We start from the raw sequence: 24269 nt of genomic DNA on the forward strand, positions 1-24269 counted from the left end.
TCAGCTCTTCTTGTCTCAAATTACCTAGTGAGCCAACCCTGCTCATCACTCTCCTATCCTTGTTGTTGATAGAGCGGAGGAAGTACCTAAATAGTGTCAGCCATTGGCAGTGATCGTGTTTAGAGCCCTAACCGTAGTCAATCTAATGGTCTAAATGTGTTGGGCTCTAAATGTGTGCTCTAAATAAATCATCATGGAGGTATCAGTCCCAGAACTGGAAATTGGCCAATTAGTAAGACTTGGTCGTCCGAGAACAAGGCCCTAAACAAAGATGGCTGGCTATTATTAACTAAGTGCACTGTCTGGTTTGCTGCTGGCAGGCTGGTAACACAATGAGATCCCCGCTATTTTTTACCATGGGGATTAAGGCAAGCTTATCAAGGGAGAACTACAAAAAAAGTGTGTGGGTGTGTGGATGTGAGATGTTGTGGAAATAAATTAGAACAAGCCAACAATTTCACAGTGCAACACACTGAATGGGTGTTACTGTGTGAAAGAGGAAAGACAGTCATGATACCCAAATGAAACAATGAACATGGTGAATAATGAAACCTTTCTGGTAGCCCATTCTAGTATTTTCTGTTCTAACTGAATGGAATTAGGTGTGTCTTTTTAACAAAGAAGATTTTTTTTTTCTTTTTGTTAAAAGATCTGATTTTGTGTGTTTTGGGGGATTAACTTGAGACTTTTAACTTTTAACCTAAACAGTGTCCATAAGTTGCAATAACAGGATGATGGCACATTGCATTTCTTTACACTTCCCACAATTCGGTGAAGTCAGATGCTATTTTAAAATAATGCTGTCATTAGGTGACCTGACTGCAGAAGTCTGTTATCTGCAGTTCAGCTCTTTAGTACATTGGCTGGACGTAGTGGCAATCAGTGTCTGATTAAATTGCATTATATTTAAATGAGTGGACAAAACACACAAATCTTTTTCTTTAAAGCCCAACAGCTCAGATGGAAGCTAACCAAGAGCACTTTTGCCCATATAGTTACAGGTTTCACACCCCATCAAAATAAAAAACTGATTCCAGTTTTGAACTTCTGTACTGCCCCAGTATGTTAAATGCATCGACTAACCTGGCAGTGTAATGTATAGGTCTGTTGTTTCTTGGCCAGTCCTTACGATTATGAAATGTTGCACTGCCTCTGGCCAAATTCCAGCCCAATATTATTTCTGCTGAAAATGAGTGATTGCGCTGTTTTCAGCTGGCCAGAGCTGTGGTTATGCAAGCTGCAGATGTTTGGCAGCGCATTCAAACAAGCCCTCAGAGGAGCGGTTACATGATCCCAGTGCAAAACAACAGCAAAAAAAAAAAAAAAGTCTGCCACAGTTGATTTAAGTCCGATGAAACACAGAACTTAGGAGTGGGGAGTTAAGGAGTTTCGAGTGGTTAAGTTATTTCTCTTAACTTGCTTGTTACTGTTAATGATATACATCAATGTTCACATATTAACTGGAACAGCAGAATAAAACAAGTTAGAAAACTGACACAACTTATTAGACTCTGGTCTTGGGGGGAAAAGAATAAATATAAAAGACAGATAAATATCTAAATAAGAAAGACAGAGGTTCTTGTATACACAAGATTACAGCCCTATGGGAACCGTTTGCTTTAGACTGGTCTTCACAAGAATCAGTTCTAGGTTTCTCTAGTGCTATTTTCAGAAGAATACACAGCTGCACTGTCACAACAATGCTTTGAAAGGGATAGGACTGACTGATGTGATCATTTTTCTGTCGTCACTGGCGTATGAAAGTCCACACTTTGTGCTCAGATGAAATATGTGATTGTCACTCTTTCACAACGATTGATTTTTCTGTTGTGAGTGGACTTGAGCACTCAGTCCTCCGTTCACACATACATTGCTGGGAGTTACAAAGTCATCCCATTACGGCAAGACAAAGTCGACGGCTGATGCACAGCAAAAGTAATTTTTTGTATTAAATAAGACAGAAGAAAAGCTGAAACATGCATGACATCCAATCCAGTTTTTCCACACAGAGAAGAAAGTTTAGTCCAAAAATATTTCATTTGGATTCATGATATGAAAGCACAGTTTCATGCCTGTGTAACATTCAAGCTGTAGCTTCTTGTAAAAATCAGTGACCTGCAGTGTAGAACTCGCTACCATGTGTTCTCACAGTGTGTGCCGGAGGTGTGCATATACATTGGAGTGTGACAAATGTGTGTTTGTATCTGCACACGCATCGTGTATCTTTTTCCAGATGGTCCTCTTGGCTTTTCTTGTGTTTTTGCTTTCACAAGACCAAAAGCCCCTGAACAGTTCTGACAAGAGAGCACATTTTGGGGAGGGGGGTTGGCTAAATGTGCAGAACACACAAATCAATAGGGCCTACAGTTACGTAAATGTTTGTCCAATGGAAGGCAAGCTAGCAATGAGGGGAGCAGGGGAGGGTTACATCTCCACAAGTTATTATGCAAGACCGGCCAAGTGTATATAAGGGCACAACTTGACAGAAAACCAGAGGATCTCTGTGAGCAGTTCACAGTTTGCTAAACAGGTATGCACTTGATACTGGAGATGTGTTTGTACTTAGCCAATGTTTTGTTTTTTTCTTCCTCAAACGCTCTACTTTGAATCCTTTGATTCATTTACTCCATGTGTTTTGGATTTTTTTTTCTGGCAAATAGCTTGTAGCACATAGAGAAATGTTTTGTGGAATTTTATTGCTCTTCACTTTACTTGTCTTGAGGACTCTGTCTCCCTCTCTACACCTTCTCTTCAACAATCACTTTACTCCTGTCTTTGTTTCTGTCTTGTCTCCGTCCTCTGAAGAAGAATGCTGCGATACGCTGTGGCCCTCTGCCTCCTGGCTTTGTCCTGGGCACAGGACTGCCAGCTGTCAAACATCCAGGTCATGCAGAACTTTGACAAGACCAGAGTGAGTTGGAAATATCTTATCTCAAGATTTTTTTGTGGTTAGATAGCAATATCACTTCTATTTAAGGACTGTGTAAGACCCCTTAGACTACCTCTTATGTCACGAGGAGAAAATATGCCAACTTAGCAATGCCAGCTTTCACTTGGAATGGTTTGTGCTTTAGATGTTGGAGCTGTAAGTAGACTTACATGTGGATTTCCTTCTCACAGTATGCAGGGACATGGTACGCAGTAGCAAAGAAGGACCCAGAGGGTTTGTTCTTAATTGACAACATCGTGGCCCAGTTTAATATCGACGAACTTGGCAAAATGACTGCCACTGCTAGGGGCAGAGTCATCATCCTCAAGTGAGCTCTCGTCTTTCCTGGGAGGACTCACGTGTCCTCCACTTGAACTGTGAATTTGTACAAGTTATTACACATTCTATGCTTAAAACTGTATGCTCCTCTTACACCAACTCTTCTCTCTTTGCCCTCCAGCAACTGGGAAATGTGCGCCGACATGTTGGCAACCTTCGAGGAAACCCCTGACCCTGCCAAGTTCAGGATGAAGTACTGGGGAGTCGCATCCTACCTGCAGACTGGAAGTGAGTTGTGGAACATTTGCACACTGATAAACTAAACTAAACTACACTAAACACTGATAGGACCGAACTTTATTTTCCTGGCTTGAATTTGTTTCTTGGCTCAGGGACAAATTCTGCACAACCAGGCAGAGGTGTCACTCATATTATACTAACCTTTAGCCAACCATTGATTCAGTTTAATCATCAACCTCAGCACTTTGTTTTCTGTAACCCTGACCCAAAATGTGGTGTTTTAATTGTAGTATTACCCAGATTGTTTCATCCGCCGTGGACTTGTTATCATGGGATTCTTTTGTCAGGATGCTGTGTTTATATATATGGTGGACAGAGTGCTCAAATCTACTTTTAACAGAAAATAATCAATGCTGAAGGGAGATAATCACATCTTTTCTGAGCAGATTCCACCATTTACTGATGGTGGTGTAATGAAAACTGCTTGTGCAGGGGTACATTTCTGGACACTTCTGCATGTGTCTACAAGAAATGACTCCAAGACAGTAAAATCTTATCAATTTTAACTGGAACAGCAGCAATTAGCTTCTTGTGAAATTGTAATGTGTAGCATGTTTATCTTTGACCTGACCTCTTCCTCCCTTCCTCCCCCTCCTCTCTGTCAGATGATGACCACTGGGTGATCGACACCGACTATGATAACTACGCCATCCACTACTCCTGCAGACTACTAGACTCTGATGGCACCTGCCTCGACAGCTACTCCTTCATATTCTCTCGCCATCCAACCGGTCTGAGGCCGGAGGACCAGCGCACCGTCCACCAGAAGAAGATGGACGTCTGCCTGTTGGGCAAATACAGACGCGTTCCTCACAATGGTGAGTGGAGCTGACTTGTTGTTTAGGCACTGATTTATTGATCCGTGCCTTTTGCGAATCAGTGACATTCGATAACACAGAGTGAATGATTGACTGGATTAAGTTGTGCAAGTCCTCGTGATCAGATGGACATTATTCAGAAATCACTTTATCAGTAATGAAGCCTTTAGCTACATTTGCACTTCTGCTCTGTTGTTAAGATATAAAATGCAAGATTTTTGTTTGTGTTTTCGTGCTCATGTGCTATTTTATGATAAGGAAAATGTGTTGTATTCTTTCAATCCACAGGCTTCTGTGACAGCAGTTGATCTGCTGCCACTCAGAAGACGTCTTTCTGAACACATCCCCATTACTGCATGTCCGTCTGCTGTTCTTGGACCGAATCCCACCAGAGTCCTCTCTCCCATACTGTCTTTAGCTATCTTAACAGAGAAAGAAGCCCATTCTTCTTTAACATTAAATTAAAGAAATGGCTAAAAACATTCACACGACTATACTGTAAACAAAAACGAAAGACTGTTGATGTCACTTTATTAAATTTGCTCATTAGTAAAGAGGAGTCTTAGCCTTTTAACACTTTATCTGTCTCATTTTATTTTTATTTGTATAGAAACATTTAGAGTTGTGTATATCACATTTCTTTATAGAAATCGGTGCAAATTGTTACGGTAAGAACACTGCAAATTCAGATCTCCAAAACTTGTGGAATTTTTGAGGCTGATGTGACAAATAATCACTTGTGAAAATCTCTTTCATGGGAAGCTGAAACCTCAGCATCACTGCAGCTCTGGAGTATAACCACCATGTTTACTAATAAACAGGTTCACAAGCCACTGGCTTTGCCTTTACACTGTATCATCATCAGCACAAAAGCAGACTTAAAAAAAATAAATGTAATACATACATATTAAGTAATGTGCTATATAAGAATATTAGTTTGGTTGTCTCGTGATTGTATGGTGTATATTCTTCATCCAGTTTTTGAAATAAAACATTCATGCGGCGTTGGCTCGTTCAATTTTTGATTGACTTGAAATATTTATCTGTATTCCTGGACTGCAAATAATGAATTCATGTTGTTTGCCTTTGGATTCAGTCAATCAAAATACATTAAAATCCAAGTGCATGCTGAACTGTTTTATTTCTGTCTTTTATCACAGTACAAATAAACTATGGGAAATAAAATAAGGACACCAAATTAGCTCCTGGCAACAGCTTCCTATACTGCAACTGAACACCATAAAGAAAGAGCTTTAGTGGCAAGTTTTTAATGAATTATAAATTGTATGTACATTATTTTTTGATTAAAGTTTTCACAGGGACACGTTGTTGACAGACTTGCCAGGGGTGTGCATAGTTTATAGAACCCACACACAACATTTGTGGTGAAATGCTATGGCCTGTGCTCTGTGGATGGGAATGTCCATCTGTCTGTTGGTTGGGCACTTTGATCCACTGACTGAATGTGTATGTGTCACACTGAACTATCTCAACAACTACTGGATGTATTGACTTTGACATGACCTTGGCAAATGACACACTGGTTGACATTTTTGGCTTTTAGTAAAAGGTCTTGACAACTGTTGGATGGATTGTTATGTTATTTTGTAGTGACATTTCTACTACCCAGAGAATCAAACCTGATGGCTCTTGTGCTCCTCTGACTTTGATCTAGCACCACCAGCAGGTAAAATTTTCACTTATCCCATGAAATATCTCAGCATCTGCTGGATGAATTTTGAACACAGGCATTCATAGTTCCCAGATGATGTACCCTAATAACTTTGGAGATGTTTTCCTCTGGTTTGAGCAGAGGTGGTGATAGTTTTGAATGAAATGTCTGAATAGACTGACAGTCATGTCTGCCTCAGGATGTAATCGTTTGATTTCCCAAATTTCCAGTAGCGACATCATCCTGCGTATGAAATGTGAAAGTCTCATCATTCAATCAGGTGCACTTTGTGTTTAGACCTAACTGACAAATGTTAGCATGCTAAGATGATGAGCATGGTAAACATTATACTTGCTTAACAGCAGCAATTTAGCATGCGGACTAGCATTAAGCTCAAAGCACCTCTGATGCCAAGAAAAACCTTGCAGAGCAGAGAGTTGGGCTGTTGACTGTTGATATTTTTCATATCTGATCCTTCAGCATCACAGGATCAAAGCAGACTAAATGTTGTTTACATGAATACATTAATTGTACATTCAGACAAGTGAAATACACTGATGACTTTTAGTATCAAAGTAGTTAAGAGAACACAAAGCCAAGAAACACTGGCTCAGCATCGACATTGATACTCACCAAAAGTTCCATGAAAACCACACTTTTAATTATGCCACATTGTATTAACTTACATTGAACATTTTGTGTTTTTAATAACTTTTTATCCCCATTTAACAATAAATTAAAAGTTTGAAACACTATTTGTCTTGAAATACATTAATGTGACAAAAAGTACACAAAGGACTGTTGCACTGGAAGAAGATTTAGGTCTTTATTGCACATTTTGTAGAGCACAGTGCATGACAGAATCATTTTGGAGGACATGATCTGAATTAAAAATAACACCGCTAATAAACAACAAAAAAGTCCAGTCAAAACAATTTGATTCTCAGCTCGCATTTTTAGCAGACACAAGTTCAAACGAAACAAAAAGATGACAGTATAGCAGTCTGTCTGTCTGTCTTAAGTCTATTTGGTCACATTGCCAAGACTGCAGGAATAAAGGCACCTTAACCCCTTTTCCCCCACCGAGAGGCGCTTCACTAATCCCCTGCCTTAAATAGTTTAGTACAAGGAATTAACTCATGCAATCTCATTCCAGTCTCACAGGGCTGCAGGCTTGAAAAGTCAAAGTGGAGATGAAGTGAGCTGGGACAGGGACAACCTGTCACCACGTGACCAAAGGGAAGTATGTTTAAGGATTGGTTAAGTTTTAATCAAACTACATGGTTGGGGTTAGATTAAGATCTTGGTCATGGTTACAGTCAAACTATTTTGCAAAACCAAAACATCGCAATGGCAGGCATATTTAGTTGTTTTGTCCAAAATTATGTCTGAATATAAATGCAGCCGAGAACACAAAAAAGCTGAACACACAGATATTTCCCTATTATTTTGTCTTTCATCTCAATACTGTAAAAACAGAAAATGACCATTGTTGGCTTCGGAATAAGTACAACGCAAATATGACTTCAATATTACACATCCTGATGAGGAAAAACACCAAAAGGAATGAATGGCTGGAGTGGAGGAACAGTGTGGAACATATGAGGCAGGCTTGTAAACTTTTATACAAAACACAATAAAGGCACATTCCACGATGATAAACAAAAAGCCATGATAAATGCAGAGCAGCGATAACAAATTATCACTGCTTACATTTACTGAAAGAAAACAAAAGCTTTCACTCAAAAGACAGTAGCTCACTTACAGGAAAAAAAAAAAACCAACAACCCGAATATAAATAATTTCATCAAATACACAAAAATAAAACAATTCTATAAGAGCTTCATAAGAGGGAATACTGAAAGACACAACTCTAATAAAAATTAAGCAGGAAGACCACAGGAAAATAAAGAATAAGGAGACTATATGATTGTTCTTTTCCAATAAATGATCAGATAAATCTTTGGCCTGATGGTACTCTAAGGGCAAGAAGGAGTAAAATTTGTCATACTCATTCAGCATGAAATCGACTTTTTAAATAGTTTCAAGGTCATTTAGACCTGAAATAGACAGCATTTTAAGAATGTCCCTCGATTCCCATATAAATATATAAGAGTTATAGTTTTACTCTTTACCTGCAAAAAAAAAAACAACAAAAAAAAACTAAGGTATTCCAACCGTTTTGATCTTAATCCAGTGTGAGGAGAAAAAGCCGTTTGAATATCCCTTGGAGTGAAAACAAAACAATTTGCTGAGGCCTGTTGTTTTGACGAAGTAAACAATGTTTATGAGAACTGCACACACCAACATGATTACTGAATGTATCATACACTGGTAGCCAGTGATCATTATGACAGCAGGAGAAGCATTTCAAACTCACTTTGCAGTTTAATTACACTCGGAAATTAAGTTACAGTAGCCTTCTAAATCAGTTTAAAAAAATATTGTTTACTCACCTTTGTTGCTCCCAGGAGAGTGCTGCATTTGTGTACCCCCCCACTTCCCCCTCCCAAATTGGAACACATTTTATAGTCTAAAACCACCTGTTTTAGACTACAAATTTTAAAAACTGCTTCAGGGTTTATGTTTCCTAAAATGGAAACTCCAGTGGTTCCCAACCTTTTTGATATGTGACCCGTTAAAAGGTCACACGTTGCATGTCAATACGACCAGGTTAACCAAACAATAATCAAGTACAAAAAAGAAAAAAAAAATACACATGGCTTTGGGGTGACATGTCAGACATCCAGGTTGGGAACCACTCTCTTCTAACTCAGGCCAAGCAATAGTCAATGTGTGCCAGGAGCTCCCTGTGGCGGCTGGTGGGATAGCTGGCCTGACACTTGGGGCACTCCAGGAAACTCTCATCCAGGAGGTTGGTGACTTTGGAGGGAGATGTGGGACCATGAGGGTCAGTAATAGTAAGACGCTCAAACTCCAGGCTGTTGTAGGAGCTGGGCTCCGAGAAGCGGGTGTTTGGCTGTTTCTGAAACACAGGATATTACTCTAAACATTTTGCATTTAACTGCAAATAAAATATTATTGAATGAAAGACATTGTGACTCAATGAAAATGAGGTTCTGATGTGCATTAACACTTACAGCAGACTCCAGTTTAGCAATCTGATCTCGGGCCTTGCGGAGCTCCTTCAGCACCTTATGTAACTGGTGCTGCATGTTGTGACGATCAATCTTTTCATTCTCAAAGTCCTTGGCAGAGAGTTGGATCTTAGGCAGGGGGGGAAATATGAGAGGCAGAGAGTGAAAAACTCACTGCACTTAAAATGCACAAGTGGGATCAGTATGGATTTCACCACTTTAAAGAAGTCAATCAGAATTACAGCTGCGGGTGCTACACGCTGCATAACAGGGCTGAAGCTGATGGGTTTTCCATTCATAACTCGAGGGTACAGTCAGGATGCACGATCTCAACGTTCGTTTTGAATCCTCACGTCGGACAAAGCAAAAATGATGCACTCGATAAACGTCACTTGGTTTTGAGATTCAAGGATTCAAGGTCATACCAGCTCACATTCACGTTTATGGTATGAAATTAGGACTCAGATCCCGGGAGCAATAAGTAGAATATAAAAATATAAAAATACGAGAAAAAAACATTTAAATAAAGAAGCCGGTTTTAGCATATAGCAGCATAAATATGCATGCGCAAGTGTGTGCAAGTATGAGGTAGTCCAGAAAGTAGTCCTTAATATTGCACTTGTGGTATTGCACTTGTAGGATAAAGTGTTTATTATTAGATGTTGCTGAATGTCCGTTTTCGCAGATCTTAGTCGGGATGATAATCTTAAACCATTTCATTAAGGTTTTTTTTTTTTTTTTTTAAAGTGCTGGACCATTTTTCTGTAAAACGCATTCAGTGTTACCTGTTGTTCCAGCGCTGCGATTCTCCTCTGTTCTTCATTTTGGCTCAGAAGGGACTTCTGCAGCATATTTACCTGTGAAGGCCAAGATATCAGCAAACATGCAATCCGGCAATCAATTGAGAAAGAACTAATGAAGAGCAGCTTCAGGTAAGAGTGAAAGTGAGTGTTACCTGCAGTAGAAGTTCAGCTGATCTCTTCCTCTCCTCCTCCAGTCTGATGTCCACACTCTCCAGTTCCACTCTCATCCGGTCTGCCCGCTCAGATGACGCTTTTCTCTCCTCAGACACCACATGCCTGGATGCAGTGGAAAAAAACACTGGTTATTGTTGGCACATTCAGAACAGGCTAGTTGATCAGTGAAAGGCCGGTAAAACATTTGATGTTTGTTTTTTGAGTTACAGCCCAAACAGACTTTGTCCCGCCTCTGGCCTTTTCCAATCGTACGCTGGTGTATTTTCTTGTCTTTTCTTTGCGCCAGTCGGATCCAAAGATGAACCGAGTCGATCCGTTTATCCGATTTCTACATCAAGAGCAGACTTGCTTTACCTGTTGCTGAATCGCTCTGCCTGCAGCTGCATCTTGACCTCGTCCAGTTCGTTGCTCTTCTCTTTGTACTTCATTAGAAAGGACGACAGCTCGCCGCACTTATCGTCATGCCTCCTCTGCAGTGCCGAGATCTCCTCCTGGAGCCTGGAGACCTGGTCCTTCTGAGACCGCAGCTCAGCCTGAGCGTTTAAGGTCTGAGGAGTCAAAAGGGAAAACACAAATTTGTATACGTCTTGTCTATACATTTTTGTGAGTTAAAAAAAAAATTAACCCAATGAATTCAGTCTGATGCAGATTCAGCACTAACTTCTGAATGGAGTCAATGATATTCTATAGAAAAAGGGTTCAATGAAAATGAATAAAATCCTATAGTCTTGACCTGCTCCTTCTGCTCAACGAGCTCCTGCTGGATTCTGGCGACCTGATCTTTCCGGCTATCCAGGTCTTTCTGTGCCTCCAACAGCATCTTGTCATAGTGACTTTTCAGTTGAACATCCTTTTCCAGAGTTGCCGAGTTGCCAGGAGCTGAAGTGCAAAGTGAAGCAAATGGAAGACATTCATCGCAAACAAAATCTAAAATTTTTTGTACTAAGCATCGTCACTGTAGAAGATTTATAGAAAGTTTCACTATTTAATCATGAAATCCAAATATTCTCTGCCGCTGTTGTTCAAACTTTTAATTCCAGGATTATTAACTTTCTAATCTTTTCTCATCTCCTTCTCCAGCTCACAGCCTGTCACTCTGTCAGTGTTTAATTTCGTGACTAAAATAAATAAATAAATAAAAAAAAAAGAACATCTGACTCAAACTGCATAATTTTCCTGAAATTCCCCTTTTCACATACATTCGTCCTACGTATGAGAGGTCAAACTTAACTGTTTGGTAACTTCATTTGAATTATGGATTTTAAAATTTCATGTCCTCACCATCTGAAGCGTCCTCTTGCTTGGTTTGTTGCTGCTTCGCCTGGGCCAGCTGCTGCTCCAGCTCCATCGTGCGGGAAAGGACGGACTGGACGTAGGCCTCTCTCTGCTGGTCGTACGTCAGCCACTGCTGGTTCTTCTCAAGAGCCTGGTGGTGAGGTGCACAAGCCGGTGTTACTCACTGGTATTTCAATCACAGAGCTTTGGCACAAAAACTTTTTTCCCCCCCAGATAGTAAGAACTTAAATTACAAACAAGTCCGCAGAAAGACACACAGTGAATCACTGCCTGGACTCACGTCTTTCAGTTGATCTTGTAGCAAAGCCAAGTCTGCCGGCGGTACTTGTCCATTCTGTAGAGGCAAAAACACATTGTTGAAATAAACCCTGGCCTGTTGTACACAGTACTGGCATCAACACTTCCATCTGATCCAGCTGTCACAAAAGAAACTTTTCAATTACACTGTTTTCAAAATTAAACCAACAGATAGATTGACTTAATAAATCCTAATCAAAAACACTATAAAACAGTGTACACTGCAGTTGTAGTGCGGTCATTGAGGTGACTGTAGAAGATACTTTCAGTACAATAACAGACAGAACTGAGGGATTTTGGTTTCAATCCAAGAAAAACTGTTGCTGAAAGAAATGATGGACCCTGTCCTTTTGGAGAACTTCATGTTCATGTTCTTATTTGTATTGTCTGTTGTTTGCTGTGCAAAATCTCAGCAGACACCAGAAACAGTAGTTTTGCCACAGGCTAAAACTAGAAGGCTTGTTGGTTTAAATTATTCATCTTTGTGATTTTTAATAATGCAAGAAAAAACACTGAAGCAAATGATCGATCTATGCGCTACTTTTTCAGAGATGTGGCCTTGTGATGAGGGCTCAGTCTTTAGTGGCAATTCCTCGACATCCATCCCTGGAAGACAGTCACTCATCTCATAATTCTGTTGCCCTGACCCCAAGGTGAACATGTCTGATCCTACACCGCAGTAAACACCAAACGATCATCTCTGCACTAAGGCTCTGTGAGCTCTAGCACTACCAGACGAGAATCATGAGCTTGTCAACTTTTTCCAGATGGATTTAAACGTATGTCCCATAAGCTGAGCCAACTAATAGCTTTTGTGAACGAGGCAAAAGGTAGGTTAGGGTCTGCTGGTCAGATTATTTATAGTAATGTGAAAGGAGCTAAGCTAAGGGCTTGGACAGGGAAGAGCGTTCCTAGAAAATTACCATTAGGACTCAGATATCAGAAAATCCATTTGCAGGGGCAGCTGAAAGACACTGATTTCAAAATAGGACAGTAAGTCCCTCAGTCCCTGGTATTCCTGTTCATTTGTCCACATACTTTCATTTTAATGCTTTCTGACTTTAAGTTTCAAAGCAGTGACCTTAATTCCAAAGCAGGACTCATGCAAACGACCTGAAAAAATGTAGGTTTAATGACAGTATTTCCTGCTTTGTGGTGAACTTCAAGGAAAAAAAAACAAGGGAACAGCATCTGTATGTTTCTTGGAATTTCTGGTGTCAACATTCAATAAACAGCAGATTAGCTGATTTTGATGGACCACGAAACACAAGATTCCGGTGCACATGGTTACAGTAAGAGCTTTTAATAAGATGCAGCCCCCCCTCTTTGTGCTCTTGTTGGCTGAGATTCCTACACCTTAACTGTCTCCGAAGTTTGGGGAAAAAAAAACAAAAAAGAAAAACCACAGATATTACATTGAGGGGGAGATCGTGGAAAACCTGTGCGAAAATCAGGAAAATTGGGTGCATTTTCAGTCTTCCAAATTCTTACTTGTGATTCTGCCAGCCAAGCTCCTAGAGAAGCCAACGAGAACACTGATGACCGCTCTCTAAGGGTGTAGCAAAGGCCTGCTGTGCTCAAAGCATCCAAAGGCTGACCGGGTATCAGTGAGCACATGATTGTGAGACATGAGCACAGCATGGATTCACCAAAGGCTCTTGCATTGCTGGTTTTGAGGATGATGATATTAATTATTGCAAGTGGCACTTGGACATTCTTGAGCTGGGACATGTATCGCGTGTGCCTAATCACAACAAATTAGTAAGGCTGCCTTAGACATAAGGCAATGTGAGCGCTTGAAGAAAAAACAATCAGAGGTCACCAAGTGCCACCTAGTGGACAGAGGAATAACTGCACCTGCATTTCCAAAACAAGTCTGGTTTCATGCAGTAGAGTCACTGAAAAACACGTTTGGTTGAAAAGTACAATAAACCTGATGATATAAATCTTATGTGCACTGGCTACAGGTGCCACAGTGATTCAGAAACCCTGACCAGAGGCAGATGTCAATTTTTATGAACGTTATACATCTATTTCTTCCTTTAAAGCGAATTTCTTTTAGGCAGACTTTAGTGTTGCTGGAGCTCAAGTCAGTTAATCGCTAAAATGGAATTTGATTTGTCAAAAATATTATTATCCAACATAAATATTTTCTACTGCATCAGCATTATAGATAAGAAACAAAAATCTCTGAGACGGAGGATATTAGAATGGGAAGCAAAGGACACAAAGCTGTTGCAAGATTTAATCCTCGGCCAGGGGAGAAAAATATGCTGTCAGAGAAAAGGATAAAACCACTCAACCCACTTTGTTCACCAGTGAGTTCTGACAATGAAACTCTAACTTCTTCCTCAGGAATTCTAATAAACAACTACACTTTTCCCATTTCTTCACAGTTTTGTTACTGGAATAAAACATTTATCATATCCTTGGGCTAGGTATTAATAACTAAAGATAGGTTAGTGAATAAGCACTTTAATTATCAATATCATAACATTAACACTTTTCATGACTTGCACCAGCACAAAGAGTTAGTCAGACACATTCTGAAGCCAACTATATTATTACAAAACCCAATAAGACAATTGGTTGTGTAGACCCAACTCGTGTGACTAATGGGAGCTTCTGGACAGGTATAGGGGCCGTAAGTTGGTCAACCTACCACCACCTGTGCTTCCAGGGTCTGGCACCTGGTAGAAACAGTCACCAGCTGGTTTTTCAGGTTCTCCGTCTCCTGAGACAGACTCTGGAACAAAATGTCTCTCTGCTCAGCCTCCTTCCTCCGCTGCTCCAGCTGGGCCTGCAGTGATGCTACCACCTGAAATACATGACAGTATGAAATAAACCAACCACGTCAACCTGATCCCCCCCCCCCCCTCCAATTTAAACCTTCATTTATACAGAGAGGGTTTGCTCTTCTCCAACAAATTATCTACTTCACACAAATGACATGCTAATGAGGAAGAGGCAAGTGTGATTAAATCACATCATGCATTCACAACGTCAGATAGCTGATGTTTCATAAACCAGAGAGCCATTTCCAAGTTTTAGCCCGATGCCATTCTGGCTAGCCTAAATTAAAAAACGATTTCTGCAACAATAGAAAGAGATTTCACGAGGATAAGAACCTCTGACAGATAGCATCAATTTCTCCAGCAGTGTGATACACAGCAAAAGGGCATGAATGCTAATGCATACACAGACTCACAACAGTGAAAGATAGTTGGTTTATAAATATCAAGTGAACAGCATACACACACCATGTGTTAGTATGCAGTTTTTGCTGGCTGTCTAAACGTCACTTAGCTGAGCTGCTGTCAAAAAGGGATAGAAGCTATTTCCTCCCAACTGTTTTCATGGCAGCTCAGAGGAATCTGAGTATAACTTCTTTTTTTTTCCTCCCCTTTCTGACAGTTGTCTGCTGCCAGCAATACATACGCCACCAATACAATGCCAAAAGTGCCTGAAATGTTAACAAGTTGAGGAGTCCTCTCAACCCTGGACAGAGAACTGCAGCCTTGGGGTGCCCAAATCAGTGTTTTTGTGTTCATGTTAGCTGGGCCTTCTAGAAAGATAAGTCTGTACTGGTTGATTGGAAATGAGATTTTTATGCATATTTTTCTGCTGAGAGGTGTCACATGTACATACCTCTCCTCCTTTGGCTGTCAGCTGCTGTCTCAGTGTTTCTAGTTCCTGCTCTTTAACAAGCATCTGCTGATTGTTCCTCTCTCGCAGCGTCTCAAGGGAAAGAATCCTCTGAAACAATCCACATAAGATACCATACTCACAAAAAAAGACAGAACAGACAGGCGGACATGCAGAAAGCACTGACGTTAACCCTGAGAATCCTTAATGCTACTGACAAAGCAATTACTTCCATTACCTCCAGCAGCTTGCTCTTGTCTGAGTCAGGTGGTTTGATGTGCCGTTTGGCCAGATCATCAATCTTTCTCCTGAGGTGAGCGTTCTCCTTCCTGAGTCTCTCCAGCTCCGCCTCGGCCTTGGAGGCAGAGCTGCTGGATTTGAAACCCAACCTGGTGACGATGGTCTCTTTCGCACCTTTAGATGTCATGGCTGCTTTGTTGGTGCTGAGAAAATAACCTGGAATGGTAAACAAGACATTTTTTACAGACTGACAGATGAAAACTGTTGATTTTCATTCGTTTGGAAAAATAAATAAATGAGAAAGTTCAGCACATACCATCTTATGAAACATCCAAACTGAAATACAAAAATGTTGGCAAACATTTTTGTATTTTGTAACCCTTTAAAACAGGCTTTAAAGGGTTATTAGAGTAAGTTGATGGAAAAATCGATTTGTACCTATAATCACATTTTCAATTTCTCCAGTTATGGTAAGCATTTAAACTTGTTTATTCTAACTTTCTAAATTTATTTTAACAGCATTTTCATCCTCATTTTTCAAGGGTATTTTATGTCATTTCAAAAACCTGTCTAGTAAACAGATGTGTCAACAATAGAGCTGACACTTATTGAACGTTACGGTTCCTCTCTTAAGCGAAGATAGCTTTGAATAAATTAACGTTACGTTGCCTTAATTAAAGGCTGTTTATTTCGACACTATATACTATAACAACAAACACTAGTAAGAGATTAAGACAGAATATCTTATACTTACGGTAAAAGCGAACAGAAGATATTCACAGAAACTAGTCGGTAACAACAAGACCGTTTTCAAACCGAACGCTTTCGTTTCCTGAAGTTTGAATTGCAGCGCGTTGACGTCATGTCCGTAATGCGGCCGTGGGGTGCGTACGTTTATGTAATCCGGCGTGTCTCTATACCAGGCATGTTAGGCGGTGCAGTGCAGAACATATTGTGATTTTTAAGTTTTCTGCAGAGATAATTTAAAATGTTATCATTCTGAAATTTAAATTTCACTTGCTATAACTTTTAGAATCAAACTTGTTAGGGAGTTGCTTTTTCCAGCCTTTTTCCTGCCTTCATCGACTGATTGATCTGCTGACCCGGACTGTCCGTGTAATTGGGCGAAGCGAACAAGCAGCGAAGCGCTGGATTGCCCACGCAAACTGGTTTGACGTGTGTCTGTGTCTCAGTAACAAATGTGCAACGTTGCCTTTCTTCTGCAGCCTTTACAGACACATCACACAGGAAGAGCATTTTATGGGAAATGCACAGTAGTATCTCTTATACCTGTTGATAATGTCTGCATACTAATGTCACAATCAGTTGTCGGTTTCCTCACACTGATATGAGGCAAATTCATAATTTTTCCCAAATAACCTTTCTTTTATTTTCTGCACTTTCTGTAATTTTTAGTTGTCACCTTTATTTCCCCCTATGGTCTGCATTTAGCCACAGGGGCATTTAAGAATATAACTAACCCTGCTGGTGGCAAAGGTAATGTATTTCCAACCAACTGGCACTCCTGAAAGTAACACTCAAATTCCTGTATGTTGAAAATATTACTTCACTAGGCTTTTACGCCTTGTCTTTGCAAATCTGATTAATCTAAAAAGCCCTTTAAGATTTTGTTTGTACGTAAAAAAAAATGGAGCAGAAAATACTGTCCTCGCTTTCATTAGAGGACAAAATATGCCTGAGTTTCAGTATTATGGATTTGATTTGATCTGACAAGAGGTGAAAACTACAAGTAAGTACACATGAATGATTTTTATTTGACTTACTCACTGGCTGCATTAGATACTCTCTAGACCTGTCTTGGGCTTTGATGCAAACACGATCAATCCATTGTACCAAAGTAAATCCTTGTTTGAAACTTGTTATAAAGTCCTTCTGACCCTGCCTCAAAAGCTTCAACAGAGGAACACACTGTTCTTAATATGCCTCAGATGAAGACTGTTGCAGTCAATAGTGAGTGTTCCTGTCGACAGCCTTGGTATAGATGGTGGTTAACAATTGTGAATGGTGTGTATTATAGCATCCCAAATAATATTATAGTCAAGCTGCAATTCATATCAAAAGTGAAAATTGACTTCAAGTTGCTCAAATACTCACTTTGAATGTCAAAGTCAAAGTCAAAGTGTACTTTATTGTCAAAGATCTATGTAACAGGGGTTAGCACAGAAAATTGAAATTTCGTTTGACCAGTCTCCAATGTGCAGTAAAAACTAAAAACTAAAACTAAAACTAAACATGTAGGTAAGACAGTGACAATAATTTCACACACACCCATACACATACGCCCACAACAGGCACACACAGTGTGCAGTAAAAGGACAGCATCCTTACACAAGTACACAAATTCCAGTAAACAAATTGGCATGATTGCAGTAAACTGGAAACTAACATGCATTGAAACTCTATATATTTGTTGTTAGTGTTCATCAAAAATCTCTGGAGGGTTTTATTTTGTTTAACTGAATGGCAACATCCACAGGCTATATTTGTAAAACATGTCGGTATTAAGTCTGACTTTAAGGCTGTATGATCTGTCGGTATGTTCCATAATTGCATCTGTAAGCCTCCACTGGCAAACTAATCATAGAGGTTAACTTTGCCTCACAATTGGAAAAGATTCAAAAATGAGCAAATTCGTTAGATTTAATTATAGTCAACAACATAGATCAGAGGCCTTCTCATGGCTGAACCATGAATGACCTGCTCGAGCAAAGGGCATCCCAAGGTGCATCTTGTTCTCTTACCATCAAAGCAGCACCACTCCCTGCAGAGAAGCCGAGAGATGGAGATATGGAGAGTCCTCCTTGATACGGAGCACCAAAGCTCCAGAGCCAGCTCGCACATGTTAAAGCTGGAAAACTCTTCCCGCCAGCTTTGTGCAGCCAAAGGCAATTAAAGACTGTGGGGAAACCACAACACAAAAACATGTCACGTAACATGTCACAAATTGAAATTAGATGTGAAACCTATTGGACAACTATAATTTGTCTGGACAGTGCAGCGTTAAAAATCTCTTTTCATTTCTTCACTTCACTGCACTCGGCCTGGCCCCTGGGGTTTTCTCACCAAGGCCGGGGCTGAGCTTGGCTCATGGATCAGTCTCCTGGTGAGCCATGCCAGCATCATCAGCAGAGCACCAGCAGCTCCACCACTTTGCAGGAGACCTCATGCCGCCTTGCATCACTGATGGACTCTGCTCCGGTCGCCTGGAGCTGGGTCGCTGACCCCAGGGAGGCACGCTTCTTACATTAGCACTGCACTGTACTTGGGAAGCACAGAGTTTATCAGTGCAAGCGGTTCTGTGTGCTGCAGAGAGCCATAATGTAAAAACTAAATCACGTATGGATTAAAACAGATCAGATGAAACTTTAATGAAACTGGACTGTAATAACGGGTGATAAACAGAGGGTATTTTCACGTTTTCCCGTGTTCTTATGCTGTTATCCCCCCCCCCCTACATTTAAAACTCATGGAGGTCAGTTGGGTTTAAGATTCCAATCTGAACAGGTAGTTTGTGCATGATGTTTCCCAGTCCACAGGTTCTTGCCCCCTGTGGCCCAGAAAAGAATCAAGCTAAAGGGTCACTTTGGTATCTCTCAACCTCGACCATATTTTCCCATGTTCCTGTGTGTAAGTGACTAATGAAGACCACAGTTTTTGAAATTGTTCCAGTATCGAGCGAGAGAGCTGCAGCCAGCAGCCGCCAAATGAGCTGTAATGTAATTCTATACACTTACTCAATACTGGACTAATTTCAAAAAATGTTGTCTCCATTAGTCACTTACACATAAAAACAAAGGAAAAAGGGTCCAGGTAGAGAAACACTAACGTCGCCCTCTGAGTAACAGAAAAGTTTGCTCAGATGCAAAACAGATTCAGCACATGCAAACCTGCAGTAGTTATCATAGCAACCAATCATCATAAAACAAAGTGAGACTCATAGTCCATTAATATTTCATCATGATTCATATTTCCAGATGTTTGCAAACACTTTGAAGTTCATCAGTTAGCGTAGATAAACACCGACAGCACAACATGTACGCCTGTGGCAGAACAAAGAATAAAATCATGTTTTTTCACGCTTTAAAGAATAAAAGAATGAAATGGCAGACGCCAGGCTGCTGATCTGGAAATAAAGACTTCAGTGACTCCATTAACTGTTTCAACTGTTCAATTTATTGCTGAAATGCGCCTACAGATCAGCAGACTGAGAATGAACGTATATGTTAAGATCTGCAGCTGCACAATTCTATCACATTGCTCACTTTTCCTGTCTGTTTGACTGAGCATCCTGAAAGCCTCTCTTTGTTTATTAATGCGCTTGTTTGTTTCCCATCTTGACCTTTGTAGTTCTTAGTGATATGTAAGGAACCTGCATGACATACTGGCTGAATATCACTGTATGCATGAGGTGCATGTATTAGACACACACTACACTATTCTGTCCAGGCAACAAACCGCAAATGTCCTGAAAAGCCATTTCTTATAAAAGCATCTTTTGTGTGGTGTGTGAGAGCGGTGAGGTCCTATGTGAACACAGAAGTTTTTATTCATTTTACATGAGATGTTGAGCCCGTGGTCTTCTCGCCGGTTTGCTCGTTGCAATACGTTTCATTAAATTTGAATGTAAAAAGTAAAAGTAAAAACTATACAGAGTGAGGTCCCATCCTTTTAGTTTAAGCTGCACATTGAGCAAAACACCTCCACAAACAAGTAAAATAATTTATATATATTAATTATAAAACATTTATTGCTTGAAGAAGCAATAAGGGTCCTTTGGGTCCTTTCTGCTTGTTTTACACAATCCTTGACAGCATGCTCTCATTGCATTAACGCCAATTGCAACTGTTTTATTTAATTTTTACATGCTGTGAGCTGCTGCTGAAAACTTTGAACGAAGAAAAGTGCCACTGGCTCAAAGATCATCTGGTCTGAGGTGCACATCTCAGCACTTAATCATATGCCTGGTTTCATAAATGTGAATGGGAATTTTACCTCTTTTTTTTTTTTTTTTTTTTTTTTTACCTATTTTAATATTTTACCTCAAAAATACAAATCAGAGCAGAAATAAAGGATTGCATTAATTAAGTAAATTGGGTAATGACTACTTGTAAACACCCCAATGAATATTAACATAACAATATAAAAGGGCTTTGGTGGAAGTAGAGCTGGGTGTGATCGAGACCAAATAATTAAGAATTATTTTCAGCTCTTATCGCTTTCTCCCCTTTTATTTCTTTCTCCTTTTTCATCCATCTCTCAGTCCAGCTCTCTCTCCCTCGTCTCTCTTTACGCCATCACACCTTTTTCTTTCCCTTCCCTCCATCACTTTCTCCCTTGATGACTTTTTGCTGGCTCATCACAAAAATGCCCATTGGGCTACACCCACTAAATACTGCAGCTAGAATCGATATTCTACAGCCTTTTCCTCAGCAACTGAAATGAATATGCACTATTTATACCACCGCTATTAAATATCAACATTTCTTCTCCCTGTGAATGCCTGTATGACATTTGTTTATCCTGCTCCAATAAACATATGCTCCTCGTTTTGCGCGTGTGCCCTTGCGAACTCACTGGTCTTATTTCAAACCTTTTTGGTAGGCTGATTAAATTATCGCTCTTCACCCTCCACAAAACCAACCACAGCCATGCATGTTATGACCCGCTGTACACACCAACGAGTTAGAGTGGAAGAGAGCCGAGTGAGAGAAAGCTGGAAAGATTGAGATGTGACTCAGACCGTGAGTTTGCAATCTATTAAGGGCCTAATAGATATTCCCCAGGCTTCTATGTTTCAAGGAGAAAGAAAACTTATTTTCTGCCCTGAAAGCTTGATTAAATGTTTCGCCCGATGACATTAGAAAAGGGTCGAGATGGACATTTTTGTGTTGCCATAAAATAAACAGCCATTATCCCACAAGTGTAATAATCACGTTCAACATTAATACTCATTATAAAATGTAATTAATGAGTAACCAAATCCTGCCAAGGCCAACTCAGGCGGATTCCAGGCCAGATTTCCCCATGCAGTTCCATGGTGGGCACATTTCACAGAGATAAGGCTAATGAAATGCTCTGCTTTCTACTACAGAAAAACCAAGTGCACACTGTTTGGGAGTTTATTACACTTTCGACAGCAGCAGACTGAATTTAAGTAAGTTATACTGTGTTCCTATGAGTGTGTGTTTTTGTGCTGTTTTGCAACCCGCTGCTTCGGGAGCGATGAGTCAAGTCTGAATCACCAAGAATTAAATCTCAACTAAGACTCACACATACATACATATGTTCAAGTTCAAGTTTGAGTCTGTGCAGCTACTGTTCAAGATGTCCTTGATGCGACAAATTAAAACCATATCTCCAAAATAAATAATTTCACATTACATGTTTTTGGATTATGAGAGCTGAGCTTCTGCAAGCCCATTTTCACACACACATTATTCAACCCAGGGTTAACCTAAGCCCAGGGTTATATGACTCACACTGGACTTCTGCTAACCCTGGGTTAAATGTCAATAATTGGAACACATGACTAATGTTTATATTGTAGAATGATCTGTGATTGCTCTTATTTACTTGAGTCTGTTTCACACTTGCACCTTTTAGAACCCACAACACAACATGAACACCACTGACAGAGGAAGTGAATAACATTAAGACACATCACATTTTGAAAACAGCTCTAAGACCACAGTGATGGCCTGCAGACTCCCCAGATACCCAATTTGATTGAGAATCTCCTCCCGCATGGAGGCCTCCATCCTCGATGCACAGGACCCAAAGGTTCCAACATTCCGATGAAAGTGACCACAAAATACCCCCAGAGGTCCTTCCCCTGACAGGTCAGAGCTGTTTTGGTAGCACAAGGAGGATTTACAAAATATTAAGCGGGTTAATTTGGTTTCCCTGTTTGCACAGCTTCTAAGCAATTCCCCTGAATGTCTAATGAGCAGGGAACATAAAGCTAGGAATCAAGTGAATGGCATCTGTGATCAGCAGTCCTGTCAGCAGTCAGAGCAGAGAGTTTACATTGGCACAATTGGCTGGCCCTAACTACTGAGAAATGTGCTCTTACTGTTGAAGCCTTGCAGAGACAGTCCAGACAATCCCACTTTTCACTGACACGAATTGGAGTTAAATACCTTGAAATATGACAAAAGACCAGAGATCAAAAATTAAAGAACAGCATTTCACTACAAAAATTGCACTCCTAAGGTTTTCTATCACCACTACATTTTATTTAATGTTATTTTTTTCCCCCCTTTTTTTTGCTCTGTGGTGAGTCAACTTAGATCATATGAAAGGTGAATTGAGGACCCCTATGGCTTCTTCATTTCATTTGATTTTCCTTCCTTTTAACAGCTTGCCTTTCATTTTTCCCTCCTTTGCAAAGCTGTATAAACTAACATCATGTGAATGGTGATCTATCTTAAGAACTCTCAGTTGAGGCAAAGTTTTCCGTCTCTTAAGAGGATGAAAGATTATTGTAAGATTCTTGCCACAGTCAAGCGAGAGCTTAAGCTGTCGACATCATTAGTGTGAAAAAGGAATATCATTTACATCGGACTGTAACGTCTGCTGAGTTTGCCTCCTTCCACAATCACTGAGGTCTCTGAGCCCTCTTGGACTAAAAGCAATGCAACAAAGACATTCGTCATCCATTTGGCTATGATCCTAATTAGAGAGGAACCTGAACTCCAAGGTCTGCATGAAAGGAGAAAGGCAAAAACCACTATCCACATGCAATATTGTCCCCTTTGACCGATCCAATTTTGTTGCAATTTTGCAAAAAATAAGGATAAACTTAAATGAAACATTACCAGCTACCTGTTCTGAGGCAAAAACTCTGCACTGATTACATTTAAAAAAATAAATAAATAAAAGGATTCATTGCAGCGTCTCTGCAGGCACTGTAATGTTTACTACTTGTGGAAAGGACCCGAGGGGCAGGCAATAAATTACCTGACGTCTCATCGACACGCTATTATGGAAATCAGTATGTAGTTAGTGTAAGTTCATCCCTGTGTGTCTTTCACCAGGCATAGCTGAATTTGTGATGAGATTAAATCATTGCATCCTTGAATTGTAGTTTCTGGGTGCTGACTTACCATTGCTAATTGGGCAGCTGCCAAGAATGCGCAGATGCAGAGTGTCTTTACATCAACATGAGTGTGTGCTGGGTTTTCGACAGGCTGGTGAAAATACTGAATCAAAGTTTTAAAGTCTATTGAGGATGATGTCTGTATACATGTGAATATGGAAAGGTCCTCGCAGGTGCCCTTGTCTGAATGAGTGAGAATGTTTTTGCTTTTGCACGCGTCAGTGAGAGCTTATAGTTGGTGTGCAGACTTTTGCAGAGTTCAGGTTTAGGGCTACAACACCACAAAACGTTTGGCTGGTGCAGGGCTCTACAAAATACAAAACATGACACTGAAATGGTAGGTCAGTGGGTTTATTACATGCTTTGGTGTGATGCTGGCTTGCTTATTGATGAAACTTGGGTTCACTGTGAGGGTAGCTGCTTGAAGCTGCATTTGTAAAGCTCGTATATAGTTAGTAATAACATACAGCAGCTACAGTAGCTTGTCAGTTCTGCAGCGAGTCCAACGTTTCAGTATACAGGCAGATAGATTCACTGATTAGACATGAACAGAAGAACAAAAGAAAATTTTTGTTCGATGTATATCTTTCTGTTACTCC

General features: G+C 40.2%; 2 protein-coding genes across 5 annotated transcripts in view; one reads left to right on the forward strand and one right to left on the reverse strand.

Annotated features, from left to right (window-relative positions):
• pde6c (phosphodiesterase 6C, cGMP-specific, cone, alpha prime) overlaps positions 1-16442 on the reverse strand; it is a 28674-nt gene extending 12232 nt beyond the window's left edge. For 2 of the 3 annotated variants that reach the window (XM_046376248.1, XM_046376247.1), the window contains exons 1-10: positions 16306-16442; positions 15550-15767; positions 15315-15422; positions 14329-14484; positions 11650-11703; positions 11355-11499; positions 10807-10952; positions 10428-10621; positions 10052-10175; positions 9882-9953 (exon numbers count right to left, since the gene is read on the reverse strand). In XM_046376248.1, the coding sequence (XP_046232204.1) occupies positions 9882-9953; positions 10052-10175; positions 10428-10621; positions 10807-10952; positions 11355-11499; positions 11650-11703; positions 14329-14484; positions 15315-15422; positions 15550-15738 (1188 nt within the window). In that variant the 5' untranslated portion in view covers positions 15739-15767; positions 16306-16442. Of the gene's footprint in view, positions 1-1083; positions 1205-9881; positions 9954-10051; positions 10176-10427; positions 10622-10806; positions 10953-11354; positions 11500-11649; positions 11704-14328; positions 14485-15314; positions 15423-15549; positions 15768-16305 lie in introns of those variants that run through there. The other variant, XM_046376250.1, reaches the window with a different exon arrangement.
• On the forward strand, positions 2404-5330 carry rbp4 (retinol binding protein 4, plasma). 2 transcript variants are annotated; one of them, XM_046376254.1, is made up of 6 exons: positions 2404-2530; positions 2806-2911; positions 3121-3257; positions 3390-3496; positions 4114-4326; positions 4615-5330. In XM_046376254.1, exons 2-6 carry the CDS (start codon positions 2810-2812, stop codon positions 4632-4634), a joined length of 579 nt encoding a protein of 192 aa, XP_046232210.1. In that variant the 5' UTR covers positions 2404-2530; positions 2806-2809; the 3' UTR covers positions 4635-5330. The 2 variants fall into 2 exon arrangements, with proteins under 2 accessions (XP_046232210.1, XP_046232211.1); XM_046376255.1 differs by having other exon boundaries at positions 2506-2530; positions 2809-2911.
• Positions 16443-24269: the final 7827 nt, after the last annotated feature.

This window comes from Scatophagus argus, chromosome 21 (assembly GCF_020382885.2).
Source record: "Scatophagus argus isolate fScaArg1 chromosome 21, fScaArg1.pri, whole genome shotgun sequence".
Classification (NCBI taxonomy): domain Eukaryota; kingdom Metazoa; phylum Chordata; class Actinopteri; family Scatophagidae; genus Scatophagus; species Scatophagus argus.

Coding starts and splice junctions, on each gene's coding strand:
- rbp4 (XM_046376254.1), top strand. CDS start 2,810: ATGCTGCGATACGCTGTGGCCCTCTGCCTCCTGGCTTTGTCCTGGGCA. Junction 2,912..3,120: donor AGAACTTTGACAAGACCAGA/GTGAGTTGGAAA, acceptor TCCTTCTCACAG/TATGCAGGGACATGGTACGC. Junction 4,327..4,614: donor CAGACGCGTTCCTCACAATG/GTGAGTGGAGCT, acceptor TTCAATCCACAG/GCTTCTGTGACAGCAGTTGA.